At 38.9% G+C, this 16,838-nt stretch overlaps 1 protein-coding gene across 2 annotated transcripts in view; it reads left to right on the forward strand.

The window, feature by feature from the left end:
* Positions 1-16,838, forward strand: part of STIM2 (stromal interaction molecule 2) — a 67,715-nt gene that overhangs the window by 29,139 nt on the left and 21,738 nt on the right. For both annotated transcript variants that reach the window (XM_034065025.1, XM_034065024.1), the window contains exon 2: positions 6,376-6,506. In XM_034065025.1, coding sequence (XP_033920916.1) covers positions 6,376-6,506 — 131 coding nt within the window. The remainder of the gene's footprint in view (positions 1-6,375; positions 6,507-16,838) is intronic.

Raw genomic sequence — 16,838 nt, forward strand, 5'->3', positions numbered from 1 at the left:
TTGTTTAATTAGACAGTGTTGTAATTTAATAATTAATGTCATAAGAGTCTAAATGAAATGATTATGCTGATATTTTGTCTTCTCTTTATAATCCTTGACATGATTAATGTATTCAACCCCCTTATCGCAACTTTCTATTCAAACAAGCATTGCTGATTTGGGATAGTTGCTTTCAATGCAGTTAAATTAAAGCAAAATTAGATTTACCATAAAACTTAATTCTCTAGAAAATTTGTATTTTTTTCTGATGAATACCCATTTTTATTGCTACAAAGTTCTTGAATGGTTTTCTAAAATAGTGTGTGATGTTTAAAATGTCTTAACAGGTGATCAGAAAGTTAACACTCCCTGCTGTTCTGCAGTTTTTTATACTTTTTTATCTAGGAAAGATTAGAAAAGCCTTAATCAAAAACTGTTTTAGCACTTGATTTTGCTAATGGCATTATTGTTTGAATTTTTGCTTTAAATATCAAATTGGTTTTACTTTTTTTCCTGAGCATAAAAATAGGAAATTTAAGTTCAGAATTAGCTTTTTTGTGGGTATGGAGAAAGCAGAGATGAATTAATGGTGATTTAAGGAAAAATCAAAGCCTTGCTTGCCTGGTCAAGTTTCAAGTTTCCATGCAGAGTTAAAAATATAATTGATTTGCATGTATTAAAAGGTATTGAAGTAGCAGACTAAATGGACACTTCTCAGCAGGGACAGAGCCAGGTTTGGATTTCTCATGGGAATGTTGCTTATGTAAATATATAATGAAGTGGTGATGAATTATTTTAAGGCTGTTCAAAATGATCTGTTTTTACTGAAGGATGTTTAGTGGATTTTAAGAGAATTATGTCAGCTTTCATGGTGCTAAATTGCAAATATCTTTGGGTTTATTAATTTATTTTTTTAAATGAAGTACTGCCAGTCAGTAAGCATTACACATATGCTCAGAAACAAGTGCTTCAGATACCAGGCTTTGCAGTCAGGAGTTTTATCTGAGTCTCATCTGCTGTTACTGCATGAGCTTAGGAAGATGATTTCAGAAATTGTGTCAGTTTCTAATGTGGGGTAATGGAGAGTCTTAATGTGAAATTTTGCGTTGTAAAATTCTTTGGAGACAACAGTGGCCTGACTCTCCTGTTGCACCCCTTTCCTTGCTGTAATTAGTATTACAGCATTTTTTCCTCTTTGGGAAGCTCATTTAAGTAAATCAGTGTTGTGATTAAAAGATAAGTGTATTCTGCCCTTTTTGTCAATTTTTTAAAAAATGTTTTTATTGGAGAGGTATACTGCAGTGATGAATTTTATTTTCCACTCTAATCATTTAAATAAATGTCACAAATGACACTGTCAAGTTAGCAGTTATATCCTGCTCAGCCTACTTGCCATATGGAGTAGTTTAATTATTAAGAGTAGGAGTGATTTGCTTTGGGAGCTTTTAATTGAACGATTAAACAAAGATTACTTTGAGGCTGTGTCTTCAAGCATTTGAAGGCTTTAATGACACTTTATGTAAAGATTTAGGCTAAAAGAAATATGTTTGTTGCCTTTTGTTGTGTATAGTTGTTTTGAACATCTGGTGAAATTCTTGAAAACACTTGCTTTTCAGTAACTTGAGTAATCCCTACTGTACCTGACACCCAGATTTGTACTTCGTTATTTTACGGTTTTTATCTTGCCTTGAAAGTAATATATTAGATTGATGAAGAAAGTATGATGTATTAAAGTATAGCATAGAACTAAAGCACAAAAGAAATGTAATGAAATAGAAGTTCTAGTTAGGTAAAAATCTATTTGTTGGTGGGTTGGGGATATTGTGGTCACCTGCTTTGCCCTGGAAAATGCAAAGGAATCCTACTTGGGAAACAGTTATTTTAAGCTGAGAGTATGTACTTAGGAAGCAGACACTTTGTATAGTGCTTGCCTTTTCTGTGAGGCTTCCCTTTCTCCCAGATGGCTTCTTAGGAACAAGGAATCATAAAACTAGAAGAACATGGTACACTCCTGAATTCATCAGAAAAAGGCTGTCACGGAAGCACTGCAGACTTCCATAGGACTGCCATATGCTAGCATAAAAAAAATGTGCTTCCTTCTTTGTGAATGCTGAACATCCTCACAGAGCAGAAATGATGTGTAGTAGCCAATCTATCAAAATAACTCCCAACTGCTAAGTTGCTCTGAGTGAATTAATGAGGAAATTTCAAAGCGTTTAAATTTTAAATTTGGAGGTGTGTCAGGTTCCAGGTACCTTTGAAAAATTATAAAGGTTTTGTGTGACCCTGTATTCTTACTTAGAAAGGCTCTTTGAGGCATTTAAAACACTTGAGTGCTCAAGTGCTTTGGAGGCCAGATTGGAAGTGCAAACTCTTGCTAGGGTCCCTCTGTCACAAAGCTGCTGTGCTCCAGTGTCCATATGCAACAGGGTGTGTGTGTGTGTGAGATGACCACAGGATTATTAGCTGTTTGTCTGCCAGTCTTTCATTCTGAAGTCTGTTATGATTGCAACAATTTAGGGAAAAGTAAGTGCAGGATAGATAAGCACTGGGAGGTGCATGTATCCTTGTGCTTTGGAACCATTTCTAATGGAGTATTCCTGAAGTAAATTTCAAGGACCTTGCTGAAATGCTTGAATGCTTGAAGATATGGATGTAATTAATCTTTAGTGCTTTGTGTTGACAGTATCAATTTAAGTCAATCCCTGTTGCTTTTAGAAAATGGGATGAAAAAGCCGTTATTCTAATGTTTAGGAGAGTTTCAAACTGAAACTTGCAGTCTTGCCTTATTCTAACCTCATTGACATTTGAAAGACAGAAGAGAAAAAAGAAGGGGGAAGGGGAAAGTGTAGGTGTTACTTTCCCTTTATCTGCAAATACAGTTTCTTGTATACCCCCTTGGATAACTCTGTACTCAGTTTACTATCAAACTGTCTTGTGTAAGACTGGTCTGTACCCATGGCCTTGTGCAGCTCCTTGGACAGGTGAAGACTACTTTCTCCTCTTGCCTCAGAGCTAGGAATCAGTTACTGAGCTACTTGAGGCAGGTGGAAGGGTCAATTCAAAAGCCTTTGTGGCATTTGTTGAGCCACAAATTTGATATGTAATTTTTTAGTAGCAAATTCTCTCCATATCATGACCAGAATTTCTAAAAACTCCTTGCTTCTGAGCAACATGAAAAAACTGGGCTGTAAAATAACTCCTGCCTAGAGTGACATATGGTGTGCTTGTATGACTCTTGTCCACCTCAGCTACACTATATGTCTTTTGTTTGCTTTGCAAATTCTGTGCTGTTTGTTAAAGGAAGGATCAGATTCTAAGATACCAGGTTTACTCCATGAGTGAACTTGGTATCCCTGTGCTCTTTCCTGTGATGATGGTTTTGGACTGAGTGTATTATGCCACACATACCAGACTAGGACAGTGAAATTGGTCCAGATGTGAAACAGTTTGCCATTAAAGTACAATAGAAGGTTTGGAATCCCAGAAGACCTTCAGTAGATTCAAACTGAAAAATCAACTATCAACTAATTTTACAATTTATTGCATAGTCTCAGTGCTTATTCTATATTGAGAGTTTTCCTCTTGGCTTTTATCTTAATTAACAGGATGTTTGGGGGGTTTCTACCATGCTCCATGTAGTATTAATTTGAATTGTTTCTGCCATGCAAGTGAGGCAAAATGATGTGTGCTAGAACCCTCTGTAGAGCTGCAGGTCATTAAATTTGTCAGGTGTTTTTGGGATTGGTAGAGCTTCATAGGTAAGCTTGTGAAATGTTTTTCACTTATTCTTTAGGTTGTGGCTTTGTAAATTGTTCTCTGAATAGTGGGATGACAACTGTTGTCAGTCTAGGAATGTTTAATCTTACCATATGAAAATAACCTTGAAGGTAAATCTGGATTCCGTTTAGAGTGGGTTAATTTTTATTACAGTCGAGATGTGGTCCTGCTCCATGTTCCTCCGTTCCAAAAGGAGCAATTGGAACTCTGATGTCTCGAGAGAGAGATCAAGTGTTCCTGGAGCCAGGACATGGGACATTTGAAGCACAAGCAGCCTGTTTACTTCTCTGAAGAAGAGCCATAGCTCTTTAAAGTGACTTCCTTCCTAAATAACTAAAAAAAGGCATATTTAAGTTAAATAAATACTCTGATTAAGAAATTGATTGAGAAAAGAGTTGGGAACCTCAATTTTCAGAAAATGTACTCTGAGAAAACTTTGAATTGAAAAGCTGGGCTTTCAGCTGAACAAAGTAGAAAGACATTTGAGTGAGTGCTTGCAAACTGAACACTTGGTCTGATGTTTTCTGTGTAAGTTTAGGAATAACTACAAATGAAGTTGGGTGGGTTTGGAAGACCTGTTCAACTCTTCTGACAATTATGCTTTCTTCTAACTTAAAACATAGTATAGAACTAATCTTGCAGTACAAAATGTTCTTCTGAAATATGTTTGTGTTCAAATAGTGTAATCTTCGTTTGTGGCTATTGGAATTTAATTATTAGCAGAATTTTGAGGTGATTCATACTATTGCAAGGGAAGCCTTTCTATAACAAATACTCTGTATTACAAGGATAAGTCCTTTAACCCCCCAGTGATAGTAATATTTTCATTGCAAGGCAAAATTCCAAAGACTGTGTATTGTACAAATTAAACCTTTCCTAATGAAGTGAAGATGGGTAAATAGAAGATTCTATTTTTTTTAAACATAAAATTACTCAATTTCACTTTTTTTCATGATACATTACTTGTGTTCCAAAGCTGAAAATTGTTTGAGAGTGGTCTTGTTTAATGTTTAGTAATTTGTCTTTCCACTTTCTATGAAGTATTACTACATTCAGGATCTCCGTTCTGGGATGGTTTCAGTAAGGTGTTTGGTTTGTTTTTGTGGTTGGTTCTTGGTTGGGTTTTGTTTGTTTTGTTTATTTTTTCAATTGATACATGGACACAGATAACAGGTAACTCTTAACTTCTGTGTAATAAAACTGGTGTATAAAGAGTGCATTGACTCGTGTCTAGCTATTGGGATCAATCCTGTTAATATGCATGAGAGATTCCAGCTATGCTGTGGTTGCTACCTTTCTATTTCTGCTTTGTAGTCTTCTGCTAGCTGAGTTTTATAAGCCTCCATTATTTTTGATTGTTTTTTAAATTTATAATAGTCATAATCATGCTGATGCAAATTAGTATGGAAGTGCTAAACCAATAAATCTATTTTTCTGTGCAAACTCTTGATCTTGCCCATTTCTATATGTGCTTCCCTTTCATTACTTATATAAATGAAACTTGAATAAATCTGTAGTAACATTGAAGCTTAATCCTTTGTTAGACTAGAAGAAGCAAAAATTACTCGTGCTGCCTTAATTTGTATTTGCCTTGATATGACTGGAGTTGACCAGTTTATGGGACTAGTGAGTGTATTTTTTTAGTGGCTATTGCAGTGGGAATTCACTACCTTATTAAAGCTGAACTTTCAAAATTTGTGTATCCTTCTCTACCTTCTGTTCTTTGGTGTTCAGTACATCAGAATTAATGAAATAGCTATTAGTTAACGCCAAGGTCTGTGAAAGACAATCTTTAACGATGGTTGATCATGCATTGTACAATTTTTGGAGCATTTGGCATGTGCCTTGTGGAAGGGAAAGAACAGAGATACAACAATCTGACATGGTGAAAGCAGAGCCATCAGATGCATGTGAATCATTAGTCTTTGGTAATGAATGCAGATGAAAATGTGCTATTTTTGACCTGGAAACCTGCTCCACAGTAATTCTAGTGTTTTTAATCAGAACATACGTGGCTGAGAATATGATGTGTTGTTATCAGTTGAGCTTTCTTTGCTTGCTTCGCTTGCAGTCCACTGTGAATATTTTGCATCTAGTAGTACTGTTTAATTTGAATACGATCTGCAGTATGGCTATCATTCCTTTGTTACCTGTTTATGAAGGTAACATAGGAATCATAGGAATGGCACTTTTTTCCCTCCTCTGCTCTGTTTAGCCCAGGCTTTCAGAAAGGAGGTTGGAAAGCACAGTAACTTTATTTGCTATTGCAATGATATATTACTGAGGGTGGATGATAGATAGAAGAGGTGGAGATAGCAGTTACAGGGGTAAAAAATATAAAATATCCAAGAACCAGTCTTCTTTGGGCTTCCCTCCTGATCAAGAGTTGACACCCTTTCCCCTCCAACTCTAAACCTCCCCCCCTCCACTTTTTTTGGTAAGAATTATTATTTTAGAGCTGAATTTGATTATCTATGACCTCCTGGCTATGCGAGGTGAAGGACATGTACGCATACAGAAATTTAAGCCCATTCTTTTTCTTGGGAGCTTTATATTCTAGAACAACAGTAGATAATATTTCTGGTTTGTTTTTTTTTTCTCCCCCCCTCCCTTTAGATCCCTGCAGTTCACTCAGCCCACCGTGCTTTACTGAGGAGGACCGATTCAGTCTAGAAGCTCTCCGCATGATCCATAAGCAAATGGATGATGACAAAGATGGTGGTATTGAAGTAGATGAAAGTGATGAGGTAGGAGTAAAAGCCTTCACTTATGCATACATGAGGTCTGTCTGTTTTAGATAGCTGTTCTTCATGTTCCAGCACTTTAGTTGTTACTGTTTTTCTTAATTCAGCCCTTCCCACAGCCAAATGTAGAAGGAAAGTCTAACTTCTAGAATTGTCTGAAATGGAATATTATTGTCCCTTGTTCTAGCCTAAAGGAAAATTTTATACAACTATGTATAAAAGCTGTTACTTTTGTGATTAGTGTAAGAGGTAGGCAAATGGTGTTGGTTTAGCTTGCAGTGAGGTTGATGTGATCTGCCACCTCATATTTTAATTTGTTCGCTCCAAGATTTTCCTGCTTAAGGCATCGTTGGTTTTGGCTATTTACTTTAGATCTGTTCCTGGCACTTCATGGTGCAAAATAATACCTGTTACAGACAGCAGTCAAGAAAGGTGTGGCTTTTTTGTTGTTGGTTTTTGGTGTTGTGTCATTTTTGTTTTTTTGTTTTTTTTTTTTTTTATGTGTTTTTGCTTACATTTTATGGGCAAGTAGCAAGTACCTCCTAAGGAAGGTTATACGGACTTGCCTGAAGTTTTTTTGTGACTGCTTGAATGAGTTTGCTGGTCAGGCTTCTGGTGGTCCTGGAAAGGGTTTTGCATGAATCATAGAATGGCTTGGGTTGGAAGGGACTTCAAAGATCATAATCTCATTCCAATCCCCTTGTTGTGGGCTGGGATACCTGCCAGTAGACCAGATTGCTGTAAGTCCCATCCAGCCCAGCCTTGAACACTGAGGGATGGGGCAGCCACAGCTTCTCTGGGCAGCTGCTTCCAGTGCCTCACCACTCTTGTAGTGAAGAATTTCTTCCTGATACCGAATCTAAACCTAACCTCTTTCAATTTAAAGCCATTCCTCCTTGTCCCATTGCTATATACCCTTGTTGGAAGCCCCTCTCCAGTATTCTTGCAGGTGCCCTTTAAGTACTGAAAGGCTGCTTTTAACATCTCACCAGAGCCTTCTCTTCTCCAGGCTGAACAAACCCAGCTCTCTCAGCCTGTTTTCATAGGGGAGCTGCTCCAGCCACTTAATCTTTGTGGCCCTCCTCTGGACTTACTGCAACATGTCCATGTCCTTTTTAAGTTGGGGCCATATGCAGTACTCCAGATGGAGTCTCATGAGAACCAAGGAGTAGAGTCACCGCCCTGAACCTGCTGGTCACAGGCAGGTCTCAACTTTACCACTGGGGTTCTCAGAGTTGCTGGGTAGGAATTGAAGTATCCTTGTAGTTTCATTGTTCTTGCTTATTTTGCTTTCTGGCAGTTGTCAGGTACAGGCTTGAGAAAGGAAGGGGAGTGAAGAGGGTATTGCCCATTTTCACTGGAGATGGGTGGGAGAAGTATCTACTGCTGATTTTTCTTCCTGTTTTTGTAACATCTTTGGGAAGATTATTCTCCCTGAATGAGTTGTCAATTATCATGGTTAAGTTTAATGTGATGCTACTTACCTTTTTGTGTGACTATGTACAAACAGCATCAACAGTGATTGATGCTTTGTTGCTAGGAGTTTTGTGAGGGAATATGGTACAATGGAGAAGAATGGTCCAGAATAATATAACTTCGGAGGGAAAAAATCTGCTCTGTACCTTAGTGAGCATCATGGTGAGGTAGTTCAGGTGCTAGCAACAGACCAGCTCTGTTACTGCGGAAGGTTTGGTTAGTCAGTAATGTTTGGGACAGGCACAATCCAGTCTGCAAACTGAAATGTTAGTGATGGAATGTAAGCTTCCTTGAGGAGCTTCTCACCACTGTGTGGTTCTCTTGACTTGTGCTGTATTTGTTAAGAAAGTTAAAAGAAAACACTGAAATACATTGGAAAAAAAATTATTAATAATCAAAAGATTATTAATCTGTCCTGGTTTTAAGTGGACCATCTTTATATCTGATCTTAAGTTTTTCTTTGTTCCCTTGAAATGTCAAGTTAAACCCCGGCAACAGAAGCTACTCTTAAAATTTGTTAAAATGTTCATGAGGGATGCTGTTATTGCTGGGGTAACGAGAGATGAATTAAACTGTATATTCAAACTGCTGACTGTGCATAAAATGACTGAAATGTAGTCTTTTTCTGCAAGCTCATTTTTAGTCATGGAAGAAATATTTAATAAATCCCCCAATTAGCTTTTTTTCTACATGTATTTTCTATGCAAATCAACAATTAATCTGTATTTGCATAGAGTGCTTTCTTTTAAGACATGAAAAGCAAACCTGAAATTAAGGAGAAATGAAATTTAGTTACAAGTTAAACTAATAACCTGTATGTTCTTGTTAACACTACTACTGGAGCTTTACCATAACCTTTAAGAGATCGGATGTTTTAAAAACAGTTACCTGATTACAGTAGGTCTGAATATATACTAAATATATCCTAATATACACTATTTCAAAACCACAAATTTTCTGTTCTGTTGAAGTGGGTAATGCTATTTGTTTTGATTAAAAGCGAGGATTAATAATAAAAAACCCCCACATTTGATTAGAAGTTTACATAGAATACAGGGATTTTACTTAATGGCTAGGTAATGTATTTCCTGTTCCATGCTTCATGGTTTTCACTTGCAAGACTGCTGGAAGAGCCATATATTGAGTGTGTTGATCAGATATTTGGCAGGAAAAATGTCACAAAGTGCATCAACTTTCTGCTGTTTTACCAGCACTAAAGCAGTGTTACAAATTACAAGTGTTTCTTTACACTAAAGAAGTTCTTGTAAATATGTTATTTTGAGAAGGAAGGTAATAAGAGCTAAAGATGTTGAACTATTTTTTGTAGCCACTTTAATTTGCTAATCCTGTTGAGAAATCCCAATAGCAGTTCCAGACATTTCATCCGCACTCAGTTTTTCCTAATGCTTGTCATGCCCTGTTTTATATTATAGTTTGTTTTTCCTCTGTAAAATGAATCCTTACATAAGAACATTCTATAGAGGAAGAGTTTCTTTAGAATATAAGACAATTTTACCTGGTACTAGAAACTTACTCAAAAATTGTCTCATACTAGAAGCCCTTTGGATCTACCTTGTGTGGACTGGAAAGAAGCTGGTATTTGACCTTGATGAAAATGATGTGGGGAAACTTGATCTAAATCTTTAACACGGGATCTATTAGCCATTGAAACACATGAGGGATTTGTCAAAGTCTTCTAAGGAACACAGAAGGGTTCTGGATTGAGCATGGACTGCTTAGATAGGCTTTTTCCTTATTATTTAGTCTCTTACCTGAGTTAAACTAGATATATAACTTAAGGTATTTACAGTGATGAAAAAACCCTGAACTTTCAAAATCACTGGAAGATACTTTCCTAATTCTAATTATTGCAAAATACTTGGGGAAAAGAACATTTTGACATTGCTACTCATATGTTTTTTGGTTTTTGTTTTTTTTTTTTTTTTTTTTTGTTCATTATTAATAGAATCATAGAATAGTTAGGGTTGGAAAGGACCTTAAGATCATATAGTTCCAACCCCCCTGCCACGGGCAGGGACACCTCACACTAAACCATGTCACCCAAGGCTACATCCAACCTGGCCTTGAACACTGCCAGGGATGGAGCATTCACAACTTCCCTGGGCAACCCATTCCAGTACCTCACCACCCTAACAGTAAAGAATTTCATCCTTATATCCAATCTAAACATCTGCTGTTTAAGTTTCAACCCGTTACCCCTTGTCCTATCACTACAGTCCCTAATGAATAGTCCCTCACCAGCATCCCTGTAGGCACCCTTCAGATACTGGAAGGCTGCTATGAGGTCTCCACGCAGCCTTCTCTTCTCCAGGCTGAACAGCCCCAACTTTCTCAGCCTGTCTTCATACGGGTGGTGCTCCAGTCCCCTGATCATCCTCGTGGCCCTCCTCTGGACTTGTTCTAACAGTTTCATGTCCTTTGAAGACACCAGAACTGCACCCAATACTCCAAGTGAGGTCTCATGAGAGCAGAGCAGAGCAGAGAAGCAGGATCACCTCCTTTGAACTGCTGGTCAAGCTTCTTTTGCTGCAGCCCAGGATACGGTTGGCTTTCTGGGCTGTGAGTGCACACTGAAGCCAGCTCATGTTCATTTTCTCATTGACTAACACCCCCAAGTCCTTCTTCTCAGAGCTGCACTGAATTTCCTTTTTGCCCAACCTGTAGCTGTGCCTGGGATTGCTCCGACCCAGGTGTAGGACCTTGCACTTGGCATGGTTAAACTTTATGAGGCTGGCATCAGCCCACCTCACAAGTGTGTCAAGGTCCCTCTGGATGGCATTCCTTCCCTCCAGCGTATCAATTGAACCACACAGCTTGGTGTCATTGGCAAACCTGCTGAGGGCACACTCAATCCCACTGTCCATGTCAGTGACAAAGATATTAAACAAGACCGGTCCCAACACCGATCCCTGAGGGGCACCACTCGTTACTGATCTCCAACCGGACATTGAACCGTTGACCACAACTCTTTGTGTGCAGCCATCCAGCCAGTTCTTTATCCACCGAGCGGTCCACCTATCAAATTGATGACACTCCAATTTAGAGACAAGGATGTTGTGTGGGACAGTGTCGAATGCTTTGCACAAGTCCAGGTAGATGACGTCAACTGCTCCAGCCCTGTCCATCACTTTTGTAGCCCCATCATAGAAGGCCACCAAATTGGTCAGGCAGGATTTTCCCCTAGTGAAGCCATGCTGGCTGTCACCAAGCACCTTGTTGTTTTTCATGTGCTCTAGCATGCCTTCCATGAGAATCTGCTCCAAGATTTTGCCAGGCACAGAGAAGAGACTGACAGGTCTGTAATTCCCCAGGTCATCCATTTTCCCCTTCTTGAAAATGGGGGTTGTATTTCCCTTTTTCCAGTCATCAGGAACTTCACCTGTCTGCCATGATTTGTGAAATATGATGGCCAGTGGCTTTGCAACTTCATTCGCCAGCTCCTTCAGGACCCGCAGATGGATTTCATCAGGTCCCATGGACTTGTGTACATTCAGGTTCTTAAGATGGTCTTGAACCAGATCCTCATGTACAGTGGGCCCAAGGTCTAGGTTTTCACAGTCCCTGCGTCTGCCTTCCAAGACTTGGGTGCTGTGGTCAGAGCCTTTGCCAGTGAAGACAGTGGCAAAGAAGCCATTCAGAACCTCATCCTTCTCCAAGTCCTGTGTAGCCAGTTCTCACAAAAGTTTCCAGAGGGGGCCTACGTTGTCCTTAGTCTGTTTTTTAGCCGCTACATACCTATAAAATCCCTTCCTGTTATCTCTACCATCCCTAGGCAATTTTAATTCCAGCTGAGCCTAACCTGGTCCGTAGCTTCCCAGTCAACATCCCTGTATTCATCCCAGGCCACCTGTCCTTGCTTCCACCTTTTATAAGCCTCTTTTTTCCTGTGAATTTTTCTCAGCAGCTCCTTATCCATCCAAGGAGGTCTCCTGGCCCTCCTGCTGCACTTCCTTCTAGTCGGGATGCAACACTCCTGAGCTTGTAGCAGGTGATCCTTGAATATTAACCAAGAATCTTGGACCCCCTTGCCCTCTAGGGCTATATCCCATGGAACCTTGCTAAGCAGGTTCCTGAAGAGCCCAAAGTCTGCTCTCTTGAAGTCCAGAGCAGTGAGGTTGCTGCACATTCTTCTCACTGTCCTGAGTAACTCAAATTCGACCGTCTTGTGATCACTGCATCCAAGACTTCCCTGGAGAGTCACATTTCCAACGAGCCCTTCCCTGTTGGTGAGCACGAGGTCAAGCACGGCACCTCTCCTCGTCGGCTCCTCTGTTGCTTGCAGAAGGAAGTTGTCTTCCACACAATCGAGAAATCTCCTGGATTGCTGGTGCCAGGCCGTACCGTCGCTCCAACATATGTCAGGGTGGTTGAATTCCCCCATGAGAACAAGGGCCTTCGAGTTTGAGGCTTTTGCTATTTGTCTGTAGAGTTCTTCATCCACAGGTTCCTCTTGATCAGGCGGTCTGTAACATATCCCCACAGTAAGGTGTCCCATCACCGATTTCCCCTTAACCCTGACCCACAAACTTTCTGTTAACTGATCACTTGTCCCCAAACGGAGTTCCATACTCTCCAGCCTATCCCTAACATAAAGGGCAACTCCCCCTCCCCTCCTACCGGGCCTGTTTTTTCTAAAAAGCCTGTAACCTTCCATTCCAACACTCCAGTCAAAGGAGCCATCTACCATGTTTTGGTGATGTCTATTATATCATAGCCCCATAGATGTGCCCACATCTGTAATTCCTCTTGTTTGTTCCCCATGCTACAGCATTTGTATAGAGACGTCTGAGCCGAGCTCCATATGAAGCCGGCTCAGTGGCTGGAGTGGCTAGAAGATCACTGCATTGCTCAGAGTATTGATTATAGGTGCTGGCAACTGACTGGGTGTGTTGGAATGGAATGATGCCCCCCTCCCCCAACACATGTAACTTTCTAATACTTGGCCTGAATTTTTAGGGCAGGCTAATATGAATTTTTCTATCAGATCTATCTTCTGTCGTTACTTCTTTAATTAGCATACAAAAGATTGTGATTGCTTATACTTGTTTAGAATTGGGCTGTAAAAGGGTAACTGAAAGGGAGGACATATTACTAACTGAGGTTTTAGTCATGTGTTGTGGGAGGCTATCTGCCTCAGGAAGCATCTGTTCCACCATGTGTACATGATTTGTTTTAATGATGAAGAGGCACAAGCAGTAAGACTTATCATATGTTCACTATTTACTTAGGTTTTTCCTGTTTCCAAAGAGCTTTTATATGTAGATCCTACATAAAGCAATTTTCTCGAGGAATCTCACTGTACAAATAGAGTAAGTTGATGTTTTGAAATACTAATATCTTACTGTGTGTTTAATATCACACAGGGCTAATGGCATGAATCTACAGCTTTGCGTGGATAGATCAGTTAATTTGTTAATATTTTGTTCTATGCTTCTTGAGTGTACTTGCATAGTTACTTAACAAAAAAACCCAACCCAACAAACCCCACACAGAACCCTCCAAAAAAACACAAACAGAAAACTGTGTGGAGAGGAAGAAACTGCAGTATTGAAAGCATGAAACAATCAGAGTATAGCTTTTAACAAAACAGTCAAAGAAGCTGGAACCTCAGAGGTCATATGCAAAGAAGTGCCTGACTCAAAATGTTGTCTTGAGGTAAGAATGAAAAAGAGCCTAGTTTTACTGGTCTTAAACCAGGGAGTATGATTGTCCTCTATACAGAGATTAATGCAGAAAAAGTAGCTAGTATAATCTGTTTGCACTTTGGCTACTGTATGTTTGACAGGCAGAGTATTTGACAGCCCATGGTCTTCCTCTGAAGTGACACTCTCCTGAATGGATGGCCTCTGTAAAGCTTTTGTTTGAGGGCTTGAGGTAATATTTGCATTTTGGATGCAAATAATCCAAGAGAGTTGGAACAAACATAATATCTTGAAGGGTATGCTGTGTTTTTTAAGAGGGGATGAGGAGGTGGAGTCCAAAAAGAAGAAAGTCAAAAGAAGAATCCAAAAGGAAATAGAAATGGGGAAGATACAGAGGTCAAGTGTAAACTACTTGGTTCAAAATAAATTATTTATAGAAGGGGGTGAGTTCAGAAATGTGTGTTCCAGTATATATTCCCATTAATGCTAATTTGTGATTAAAGGTTTTATAATAAAGGAGAACCACTTCATGGTTTTATTACATAATCAGTTTGCTAGTCCCGTTCTTGGTTGTTTATGCTTCCTTTCTGTTAGGAATTAAAATTGTACATGCATCCGTACATTACAATCTATTTCACAAGCTTGCTAAATTAAAATATCATACATTAGAATGGCTACTTTAGGAAAATCTGGAGAAATAAAATTTAACATGTATCTTTTCATTGAAAAATAATTTTCTGAATTACTGATGAAACAGGCCTGCCTATTCAATTTGTGTACAGATCAGTTGGTAAAGAAGTTTGCAGATCTTTTTTCTTTAATTTCTTGAGAGATATAAAAAAAATAATACGTTTCACTAGTTTAGACCAGAGACCCACACATTTCAGTAACCTGTTCTGGACAGTGTGAGTACTAAATACTATGGGCAAAATGGCAAGAAATTCCATGACAGAAAATCTCAAAGAACTAGATACCAACACAGTGTGATACTCCCATTTTAGGTATGTGTTTTGGGTATTAGGAGCAAGAAGTGTGAGACCAAAAAACACTTTCAAAATTCTAATATTAACTCGGATGACTTAAGTGAATAGTCCTTCTGTGTTCTTGAACAGCAGCAAATTTATGTGTAGAATTTCTCTTCCTTTTGATTGTTACATGTTGGAGAGAGCAAAGATTTTAGCAGAAGATTAAGCAAAGCAATTTGAGTTCAGCTGGGAGAAGCATTGCTATAGGCTGAGCTCTTGCTTTGTTTTGTCTGCAGATATACACTCATCAGGTGTTAAATGTCCTGTAAAGTTTCCTTAGTATACTGGTTTTGTCCTTATATATATAATAAAGGTCCTTAAACTGGTGTTTGTGTATGTGTAAAATAGCTGATACTTCAGTGTCAGCTGGTTAGGCAAAGTTCTGCATGTAGAGAAATACTTACTGCAGTGGTTTGGAAACTGAACACACCTGTTTTGCATAGAACTGGGGTGGCTCCTCGGAGTGTTAGCTTCGTAACCAGGGTAGCAAACCTTTTTCCCAAAGAGCTGTTGGGTTACATTGATTCCCTTAATTGGTTGTAGATCTGTTAGTAGAGGGTGTTTGTCTTTTTTGCTTAGTTGGTTACTTTTTGGCTTATGATTTTTGTTGTTTTTTTTGTGTGTTGTTGGTCCCGCCCTCCCACCCCCCACCCTTCCCCCCCGGATTTTATAACTCAGTTTGTCTCCTGAGGTTTTGTAAGTAACTCCGAGCATGTCTGCACTTTCTAGATTATTTTCAGAGCCAGGTTTTGTCTGCAGACATTAAAATCATGTTAGTCTGTAGCTATGCCTGTGCTAAGGTGTCCTGTAGAGAGGCAGTGTGTGTTATCCTGGGTACCGTTGCATAGAAACCTGTTGCAATGTGATTTGGATCAGACCAACTTCATGCTTTTGCCTCCTTGGAAGTACTTAAGCTGTCTGTACATATCTGTGTAACACTGCAGTGTTTAGTCCTGCTACAATGAAATGACCCCTTGGAAATTCTTTGAAGAGATAGTGAAGTTTACATTGCAATAGAATAGCTACCATTCCATTTCGAGTGGCAATTTTTTTTTTAAGCGAAATTTGTAGGTTACTTAAAATATACTTGGTAACACTTTGTAACATGTGGCAACATGGTAACACTATGTCCTAACTTTTCCTGGTGATGTTTTTTTGTCATGCTTAAATACATTTTGTTATTTTACTGTGTAATATTGTTAGAAGCCATTTCTAAAGAGTGGGCAGTTGAGAATGCTGTCATACCTGAATCATTGTATATTGCCTTTTAGAAGCATACTTGCCAGTAAGTGTGACATTGTGAAAGCAGTCTGGTAGCAGAAGATGAGACAGAATGTATTAAGAGGCTGTCTAACAGTGACCAGCTGTACCTGAAAGTAGAATTACAGGAAAACCGAAGTTGTAACTTTTGCAGGTTTTCTTTTAAAAGGATAAAACAGAAGGACATAACACTGTTTAAGATATAGCTACTCCAAGAAGACAGTGATACTTAGCCAGGAGATTTTACTAATAGTTCTTAAAGTGAACTTGTCAGTTAAAGAGTGTATTTTAAGTTGATGAAACTGAAATTCATGGACTTGAGCTTTCACACAGAACAAAATGTAAACATAGCATGAGTGCTTCCTTCTGCAGTTAGTGAGTGTAGTTGCTTTTACTTTTCCACTGGCAATTGCAAAAGAATGCAATTATTCATTTGCTCTTCAAGGACCAGGCATCTCTTGCAACTTCTGTATTTTAACATGTGAACTTTTTTGTGTTGTTGCATGTGATCTTAATGCTCTCCATGTCAAAGTGGTATTGGAATGTATTATTATTTTTATTTGGGTGGCTCTTAGTTCAGGTTAGTTTTTGGTTATGAGTTGACTGGATTTTGGTGAATGTTATGGTACTAAAAGCTTCCTGAGGAGGAAGAAAGATGCTTGTGTAGCTACCTGACTTTGTAACTCTTTCCCAGGACTCCACAAGTTTTGTTCCTTCCAGGGGGCAGAAAGTTTCCTCTCTACTTATTACACTGCTGAACCTCAGGCTTTGGGATGTGAATCTTTGTAGAAGCATGGTTGTAATGGTACTTCTGGAATCAAAGCTTCAGTTTTGAGCCTAGGTGTGATGGTTTTTTTTATGCTTTATTTGTTTTTGAGGTAACTATTTTGACAAATGATTTTTTGGTTTTT

The sequence above is a fragment of the Melopsittacus undulatus genome, chromosome 7 (genome assembly GCF_012275295.1).
Source record: "Melopsittacus undulatus isolate bMelUnd1 chromosome 7, bMelUnd1.mat.Z, whole genome shotgun sequence".
NCBI classification, from domain to species: domain Eukaryota; kingdom Metazoa; phylum Chordata; class Aves; order Psittaciformes; family Psittaculidae; genus Melopsittacus; species Melopsittacus undulatus.